Source organism: Scaptodrosophila lebanonensis, unplaced genomic scaffold (assembly GCF_003285725.1).
Source record: "Scaptodrosophila lebanonensis strain 11010-0011.00,11010-0021.00 unplaced genomic scaffold, SlebRS2 tig00000001-arrow-pilon, whole genome shotgun sequence".
Classification (NCBI taxonomy): domain Eukaryota; kingdom Metazoa; phylum Arthropoda; class Insecta; order Diptera; family Drosophilidae; genus Scaptodrosophila; species Scaptodrosophila lebanonensis.
Window position 1 is genome coordinate 14,954,298 of NW_022060529.1, and position 9,415 is coordinate 14,963,712.

The following is a 9,415-nucleotide window of genomic DNA, read 5'->3' on the forward strand; positions in this document are numbered from 1 at the left end:
ACTCGGTCAATGAAACACACAAGAACAGCTATTTTCAGTTGGTGAAACAAAACAAATCGTCGAGGGGGCTTTAAGGTGTTAAGGTGAACAACCAACAGCTGGCTTGCCATGGCAACTCACGCCGGGCATAACAAAATACTGTGTACAGTAAAGGTGTGTGCAGGAGTTTTCAGTTCCTTGTCGTTTTCTTGAGAAATTGTGTAAGCTGGAATGTCGCTGTTTAATGTTCGAAGTTGGTGGTCCACTCAGTGCCCTGATCTGGGTGAGCAATACGATGTGGCCAGTTTGTTGTGCGCTCGCTTTGGGCTGGAAACGCAGGAAAAGGACTACATAATAGTGGGCTCACAAACGGGACAGCTAAGCATTTATTACCCGCACATGCAGCCACAGTCTCGTGGCAGTGGCAATGTATATCAGGTCACAGATCTGCTGCTGGAGACACAGCTCCACGAGCCCATCCTTGGCATCTATGCGGGCAAGTTCAGCGGGTAAGCATTGTCGAATAGTCTGTGCAGTCCACTGAGTCCGCCCTTACAGAAATGTGCGCAATGAGAACGTAAACCAGCTGGGTGTGCTCTTGCCCAATGCCATTGCCATCTACAATCTGCAAGTGATGAGTGGCCTGGCGGAGCACGGAAGTCAGCTGCGACTGCAGCTCCAGGTGGAATATAAATTCGAGCGTGTTGCCTTCTCCATGTGTAAGGGACACTTCGGACAGGTGAAGGGACGCGAATTCTTCTGTGTGGTGCATCTGGATGGCACGCTCACCTTTTACGAGCAGGATGGCATTGCCTACGAGTGTCGCTTTCCCGGTCATCGAGCCCTTCCTGCTCCTGTCGCCTATTGCGAACGCACAGATAGTTTCTTTCGGTTCAGTGCCACCTGGCACTTGGAGTGCTATAGCTATCAGGATCTGTCACATTCTCTAATCAGCAAGAGCAGCTACCAGCCCGCTTGGTCGCAGTGCATTGGCGAGGGCGTGATCGACATGTGCGTTGTGCAGGTGAAACAGTAAGTTTTCCATAAATAGAGCACATCCTTCAAAGTTGCAATTTTCAGAGAAAAATAGAGAGAAATTCCAACAAGCTATACGAATATTCTATGTGTAAGTTATATGGTAGAATGGTCCATTTCAGAATTGGACATCTTAACGAGATTTAAAAAGGCATAATAGCTTAATTAAATTCCGATTCACATACATAGTTCCCTATATTAATGATATAGTAGAATAACTTAGCCAGTTTTCCCTGATGCCTGTTTCTTTAAAAAATTACGATACTAAATTATGATATAATTTCATTTTACCAAATCAAATAATGGTTGCAGAATTGATAGCCTGGCCTTTAGAAGAAGATGGTTTTACCAAATAACATTAATGTATTTTTTATGTTTTAAATGAATTTCGCAATGGAAAAACAAGTTGCATACATCTCAATTGGGTGTAAAGCTTATAGCTATATTTTCTGCTAAAACCTATCCCTAAACTTGTTTACCCTTCTGATAATGCCACTCATCTAAATAATACAGAGATTTTTATATTCAAAAAATAATTATACCATTACTACAATTAAAAGGAAATGAAGCTACAGCAAGTCCTTTTACGATAGAGACTTACATAGTATGTGCTTGTAAGACAATTCACCATTTCTGGTCCTTTTGTGGTATACTTACACCTAATTCTGTTTTTACACGGTAGATTTGTTCCAAAAACAACCGTGTAAAAAAATACACTATTCATATGCAAAAATAGGTGATTGGTTCCTTATCACTAAAGAAATATACAAGTATATGAAATTTTTAAACCGTGTTTTATCAAAATTGTGTAAAAAATCCGTGTAAAAACAGAATTAGGTATACACGTACATAGTACACCTAATTCTGTTTTTGCTCGCTAGATTGGTTCCAAAAAAGTCGTGTAAAAAAACCTTATAAAAAAGACATTGATCATATGTTATTTTAAAACGTGCTAAATGGAATAATGTCGCGTATCCATATATAAAATGTTTAATTTTCAAATCGCGTTAAATCAAAACCGTGTAAAAATAGAATTAGGTGTACATGTATGTATGTATCATGATACATTCGAAGAGGCAGTAACAACATTTCTTTCGAAGAGACTCGTCGTTCATCTTGATTCTGGGGGAACGGAACTTCATTAGCCTGGATGACAATGGAAAATTCCATTTTATGCTGAAGCTGGATTATGCCCCCAAGTGCTTTCACAGCTTTGTCGTGGGCTATTACTGGGGTAAGTTTGCAATGAAAGGGTGAAGTGAGTCTAAGCTTTTATGCTTCTTGCAGAGCCAGGGGCTCGTCTAATCAGCGCTTTAGTGTCCGACGCTGGGAAACTTTATTTGTACGAGGAGGGAAATATAATCTGGGCCGCACAGTATCAGGACTATGCTCCTGTAGCCATAAAGCGATCCAATCTGAACAGCCTACCTGGAGGCATAGTTACCCTTGGCCCCACAGGACAGCTGCAAGTGGGCTACCTTGGCTCTGATCCTTTTCTCTTTCAAGTTCCGCCGCTCAATGTTGAGGAATTAAGCTTTGCCGAGGCGCACAAACAGCTACAACAGTTGGAAGATGAAATTAAAGAGGCTGTGGACATCCAAGACATGGACGCGGTGAATCAGCAGGCAGCAGACAATGTGCGCCTGAGTTTCAAGATCCAACTAGAGGTGAGGGATGACTTGGACACGTTGTTGTTGGATGTGCCAGCTGATGTGGCTGTTAGGGAGCTGCCATCGGCCAGGGGTTACTTGAAGGTGAAAGTTAAAACAGAGCTAACCGAGCTCCAGCTGGTCTTCAATACGCCAAATGGTGTGCGTTGTAGCAAGGATACGTTGAGCTTTGTAGACGTGCCAGGGGGAAAAACCTTCGAACTGGAGTTGGACTTTTACATCGCCGAGCTACTTCACGTACACACGACGCAAGTGGATGTAGTGGCGTCTTATGTGAGCACGCGGGTAAGAGTAGCATTATTATCATAATCATCATCATCATCATCATCATTAGCTGTTATTTGGCAGGGCATTCCACGTGTTATACAACAAAAGGCGCATCTGCCCTTGACAATGTTCTACAAGACGTGCCAAGCCCAGAAAGCTGCCGGCATTAAGTTAACCTACGCAATTACAACTAAACACTTGGTGCCCAAGCTAATCACGTTCTTCGGCGAGTTCCTGGAACCGAATAGCGAGGTGCATGCATTGGGTCTGCAACTGTTGTGTCCTGGTCTAGAAATGGTGCCAGAAACTATCACTGTGGTAGCGGCAAAGAACTCGAATCGTCTGAGGTAAATACCAGACTGTCTGCTTCCAGCCAGCATTAAAGTTAAACTCTTACCAGAATTCAATCGGATCATATTGAAGCGTTTCCCATGATACTGGAGCGTATTGTTCAGACAACTCTGCAGTATGACAATGAAGCTGGACTGATAAGAATGGACAAAAAGAAGGCAAAGAAAGGCGCCCTTAACCGTAATGTGGAGCGCATCATTGCTGCCCCCTTTCTACCCTCCCAACCTATTCTGCATCGCATTGACATACATCGAGAAACCCAGGAGAATATAAGGAACCAAACGGTACGTAGTATTATTCCAATATTTAAAGGTGCTTCTCACCTTCACCCGAAGGCTAAATATCATATCTTTTATTCCAAGTGTAACACTCAAAAGCACGACGCTGTCGTAATAATGAAGTTATCACTTAGGAAATTGGGTGGATATTGCAGAAATGTACCATATCATGAGCGACCGCTAAATACCCTAAAAGAGGTTACATAGCAGCAGAAGAAGAATGAAAACATGAATGGTGCTTAGGAATTACCAAAAAATTGAAATTGTGGAAAATAATCAAAAGCACATAATAAATTCGTAAATTAGAAAAATGTACATTCAAAGTTTGGTTGAAATACTACTAAAATACAGGTGTTTAGATATATCTAACATACAATTATATACCCAATGGAATCGGAGATGCTTTCTTACATATAAGTAGTAATACATTTACCTTAGGAACTGATTTATAAATACGATGGATTGGTAGATAAAGGAGATTTAGCTGTTGTGATAGCTCGAATTAAGTATTTCTCGCATTATTGATCATTTACGTTTTGTTTTGGCCGGAACAGGAAAAATTGGATGCGCTATGGCAACAGTTCAAAACGCTACAACGCAAATTACAGGAGCAGTCGGAGAGTGAACCGAAAGAGACACTGGTAATGCAAATAGAAGAGAACTACGACCACCTCATATTGGAGGGAGATAAATTGGTCGAGATACGCAAGGAGGAACGAAGGTGTGTGTGTGTGTGTCTGTGTGTAGAACGCCTATTCATATATACATATATATTCAATCGGCACTCGACCTATGACACGTGTGTATAACGATTGTTTTGATTGTCATTTCTAGAGAGCGGTGCGACCTCAACTGCGCCGTATCATTAGCCAAATGGATTATTTATGCCCTGAACTTGGAGGAGCGGGTTGTTAATGTTGTGCTGTCAGTACTGAGTGTGCCCGCTGAGGACTGGACGGAATTGGTAGCACGCAATATGCATGAATGGGCCAAATGAGAATTAAAAATATTGAATTTTTCATTCCTCACACACAGAGCTGGGAGGAATCGATGGCACCTGGCATTGATATGCTCCATCATTTTGGTCCACTCACACGTTCCAAATCGACCTCCTCGACATACGGCTTATTGGAAGCCAGCACCACAACTCACGATAGCTTCGACTACACTCGCTTTCGACGTCATTTGGCCACACTCTTCGATCGCATAGTCCGTCTGGCCTCCATGAATGAGCCGAAGGCTGTGGTCGCAGAGCCAACAGCAGCTCCCGTGCCTGCAGAGCAGAGTCCGCTGCAGCAAGTTGATGAAATAAGCAACTTGCAACGTATGATGGGCGAGCCGGCAACGTCATCCACGTCTACATCGCGTGCATCGAAGTCAACTGTTGGCACAACTCTGGAGGCTGTGGAGGACGACGAAGATGAGTATGATGAGGAGGACCTACGAGAGGTCGGCTATCGTAAGCACCATGGTTCAGTGGATCAGCAAGAGAACGGCTTACGGTCCCAGTGGGTCAACAAAGACTTCGACCTACCAACTAATGAGGAGTTGTTCAGCGACTTGGGCATTTGGTGGTAGCTTCTGGTGCTTATTCTTTTATAGAACCAATATGGATACCCAGTAAAGATAGCCTACAATTTAAGTTGTGAAAATTAAAATGTTCTCTTATACTCACTCCTGTTACTCTCGTCTAACTAAGGAAAATGTGTCTAGATGTGTATGAATACTATATAAGCCATTATAGTATTGCGTCGGCAGGCAGTATCGCCATCTCGAGAGGTGCTTGTTTATGGTAACTACTTGTAGAGCGTTTGAGCGGTGTTGTTGTTGTTTCAAGGTGCGCCGCCAACAGTCAGATTTTTGTGGGGATAGCAACTGTGTAATCGCGATTTGCATATTTCCTCAAAGGACCACAGACACGCACACACACACACATATGCTATATACTCGTAGATGGATTGAAAATCTGTAAAGATCTTGGCATGTAGGAGTTGCTTAGATTTGTGTGCGCTGGACATGGACAGGCTGGAACTGGTTTATGATGCATAGGCTGGCATAGTTGCCTGCCAAGATAAAACAAGATAAAAGTCACATGTACTCGTACAATGGCACACGCATTGTTCGCGAAATGAGTTAAATGTTGAGAAAAAGTATGGATCGCCACTGCTCCGGCTGCTGCAGCTGCGCACTCGCTGGGCCCAGACAGTCTGTCGTTTCAGGCGGGCAGACAAGCAGACAGCCAGACGGACAGAATGTCTGGCATTTGCTGCATGTGGGCCGTGATCCCTTGTCATAGTGCCAGCCCAGTCTCACTGTCTGTCTCTCCACGCAAATCCCACACATGAAGACGTAAGTTATACGATCTGCTCCAGTTTGCTTGCTTGCCGGGCTTCGGGCGGCTCTGCACTGGAGACAATTGAGTTAAGAATGCCATAACTGGCCATTACGGCGATGATGACGATGATGACGACGATGTCGCTGCGTCAGACCAATATGTGGAAGTGTGAAGTTCATATTTTGATATTTTTCCTGATTGCGTCGCGTCATCGGGAGTGCGACTTTATTATGCAATTAACAGTGTTTTATTGCGATATTTTATAATTAATTGTATTGTTAGGCGCTTTGATGGAAAATCGAATACAAATTCAATTGAACGCTGGGTCAATCACACGAAATGACGCGTGAAATATTAAATAAATCATCACAGTGGACTGCTTTTATGAAGCAACTTAATAATTTTGATATTTACTTAAAAACAAAATGTTGGAGATAGACATGAAGAAATTAAAAAAAGAAGAATAAATCAGAATATTCAAATGTAACCGTAAAAATTAAGATTTATAAAATTGCAATTAAAAGATCATATAAAAATTATTTCATGTAGTATAGATTAAATTTTCCACAATCATTTTTTGGTGTTTAATTAATTCAGATTTGGCTTCGCAACTTGCACTCATATATTAGCATTTTAAGTAAGCTTAAGATATACCAACATCTGACAATTCAATACAATATTATAAGCTCTATTATGGTTTTAGAAACTCTTCGAAAAACTCACTTGTTTATCCTTAAGAAAAAGTAGGGACACTCAACATATTAGTGCTTATAAATTAAAATAAATAAACATTAACAACAGATTCATTTCACATACTTGTACTATATATCAAAAACTAAAGCTAAAAACATTTATCAATCTATTAAATACCATTACAGCAAAGGCATTTACTGTACGAAAATAATAAAACAAACTTGATTGTTTATTATTATTTTGATTATATGAAAATCACTCGTACATACTTGTACTTCAATTAGTTTAAATGCTGATTAGTGTGTGATATTTTATAAACTTAGCTTGGGACTAATTTATTTAAATGCTCGCATCATCGCGAAATAAGTAAAGCTATTCAATCCCATTGTAACAAGTGTCAGCAATATTGTAATTGATTTCACTTTCAGGCTTGACACTTTACTGGTATTGTTCAGTTATTAATACTTGTAATGTTCCGCGACTTAATTGCATTGAAAAAGTTGTTATCGCTACACAAAATCGCCGTTGTTTACTTAAAAGCTTATAATTTAGTGAGCGTTTTGTTTACATTTTGTGAGCACGCGACGAGCCTCCCACGGGTTTTCCAACATCTCATCAATTAAACCGCACTATGGCCCACTGTGCGCGAATGGTTGTGACTGTACCTGGACTCAGTTATTAGCAATATATTGAATTTCGTGTGAATTTTTGAGTTGTTGCGTAAATTAAAATGTTGAATTGGAAATTAAAATGAAATGAAATTAGCCAATTGACGCTGGCGTACGGAAACGTAATGGACGAAGAAAATATGAAACATGAGATAGTAAAAATGCTTTGGAAATTCTTTGGTAAATCAAGTCAGTCCTTTATTTTTGGTTTTTTCTTTCTAAGTACTAATCATTGTAATTGGGATTATATTGCTCGTTTGTGGAGCAAAGGGCTGGGTAAAGGGGATTGGCGCCCGTTTTGCATTCCGATGTTGGTTCGCCCAACCTATAGACGGGCACACCGATGGCATATGTGCTGGCGTAGTTGCAGGCCGTATTGTATATGTAGAGAAAGGGGTAGTCGGGATTGGTAAAACGCATCATCGCGCAGCCGACATGTGTATTCCGATCGACGACCGTCTCCGCAAAATGGCCGTATTTGTCTCTGTGGGTGAAGGACAGATTAGTATAGTTCCCAAAAGTTCTTAGAAGTGGCACACTTCAGACTTACAGATGGCTGGCCACACGGAACTTGGTTATGTAGCTGCTGTCGATGAGCGGATACTCGCCGAACCACAAGCCCATTGACTGCTCCACAATGTTGGTCACATTTAGCTGCCAATTGCGATACCGATCGACGCCCGACAAGTTCTGACCTACATTGCGAAAGCGGTACGAGTTATTGCAATCGTCGTGCTCCAAATAGCAGGTCTTCAAATTCATGGTCGCCAAGTACTCCAGCTCCTCATCCCACTTCATCGTTGCCATGCGTGCGGCTGGATAATATCCCATCAGCTCTCCAGAGGCAATAAAGTTGCGACGCTTGTTGTGCTCGTGAAGTATAAACTTGCGGTAGGGTCGCAGATTGATCATGGCGGCGTCGGGCGAGCAGTTCTCATGGAACTCCTAAGGTACACAGTGTAGAGATTTAGGTTTTAGTGTCAGTGTTGCGACCAAAGTGAGATTTTTGCTTTGCTTACGCCGTTGTTATTGCAGGCCACATGGGCGCGTCCGTCAGAACATAGTTCTGGATCACACCAGGACAGCTCCTTGCTTAGGACCGTGGTAGAAAGAAGGGTTAGCAGTGTTATTGTGGGCAGTGACATGATGATGCTGTGCTACTCAATGCTGTTACTCAAATGCAATTCCTTCGCGCCTTTCTCGCAATATTTATATCGAGTGGCATAAAAATATTGATTTGCAAGTGAAGCCGTCAGACAGGCAGGCAAACAGCACAAATACTCGCACAAAAGCATTTGTTATTTTTGGATATTTTCGCTTTTGCGGCTGTTGTTTTCCAATATTTAAAACAAACGAATATCGACAGGTGCCGGTGGTGGTAAACACTGTCAATGCGGTTGAGACAGGTCAAGCGACGTTTTATGAATCATTTCACTTTTGGCGTTGCTGTTCTTTGTTCAGATCTCCTCAGCCCAGTCAGCCAGCCAATCAGCCAGGCGTGCCGCAACGCCCCCAATGTGGACAGCCTGTTGCTGCCCACAAATCCTACCCAAATCAGCCATATGAATGATAAAGCGGCTTCTTGGAATAGACCTCGTTTGTCTTAAGTACCTCTAAGCCACGGCCATTAAAACATTAAGTACAGTGGCATAAAAGACGCACGTCAAAGGTGAGTTAAGTTCAGTTGCTCGAATACAAGTCAAGCATTAACGCTTTACCTCCCAGTGGGCCAATTACCTGCCCTAAGCACAAAGCGAATTATATTTGGGGTTTGATTATTATATTTATTTATTTTTGTCAACAAACATTTCCTGTCGACATAGGAAAACAATATACAGAAATTATATAAAAAAAAACAAATAAGCTAGGAAACCCTAAGTAGGAGAAATCTAAGCAAATTACAAAAATATCTAGTAAAACGCCTCCGACCCGGTGGGGGAATATTACAAGTATTTGTCAATGAGCCTATGCTGTGAAATAAATGAATATTAATTAGGTATATGAATTAATATTATTAATTAATGGAATTATTAATTATCTATCTATTCAATATTTTTGGAAATTTAAATTCGATTCTGAGTACTAATCCAGCGGCTTAAATAGGTTTTAATTAGACTGTAAACTACTATGGAAATACCA

General features: G+C 41.5%; 2 protein-coding genes across 2 annotated transcripts; one reads left to right on the forward strand and one right to left on the reverse strand.

Annotated features, from left to right (window-relative positions):
* Positions 1 to 210: 210 nt before the first annotated feature.
* Positions 211 to 5,158, forward strand: LOC115634176 (protein PTHB1). Its single transcript, XM_030531762.1, has 9 exons — positions 211 to 488; positions 538 to 1,011; positions 2,115 to 2,248; positions 2,302 to 2,969; positions 3,033 to 3,298; positions 3,352 to 3,586; positions 4,135 to 4,301; positions 4,415 to 4,544; positions 4,616 to 5,158. The coding sequence occupies exons 1-9, from the start codon at positions 211 to 213 to the stop codon at positions 5,156 to 5,158; spliced, it is 2,895 nt and encodes a 964-aa protein (XP_030387622.1).
* A 2,343-nt stretch (positions 5,159 to 7,501) lies between these two features.
* LOC115625376 (scoloptoxin SSD976) lies at positions 7,502 to 8,421 on the reverse strand. Its single transcript, XM_030520450.1, has 3 exons — positions 8,296 to 8,421; positions 7,827 to 8,221; positions 7,502 to 7,760 (listed from the first exon to the last, which is right to left on the reverse strand). The coding sequence occupies exons 1-3, from the start codon at positions 8,419 to 8,421 to the stop codon at positions 7,502 to 7,504; spliced, it is 780 nt and encodes a 259-aa protein (XP_030376310.1).
* Between the last annotated feature and the right edge of the window lie 994 nt (positions 8,422 to 9,415).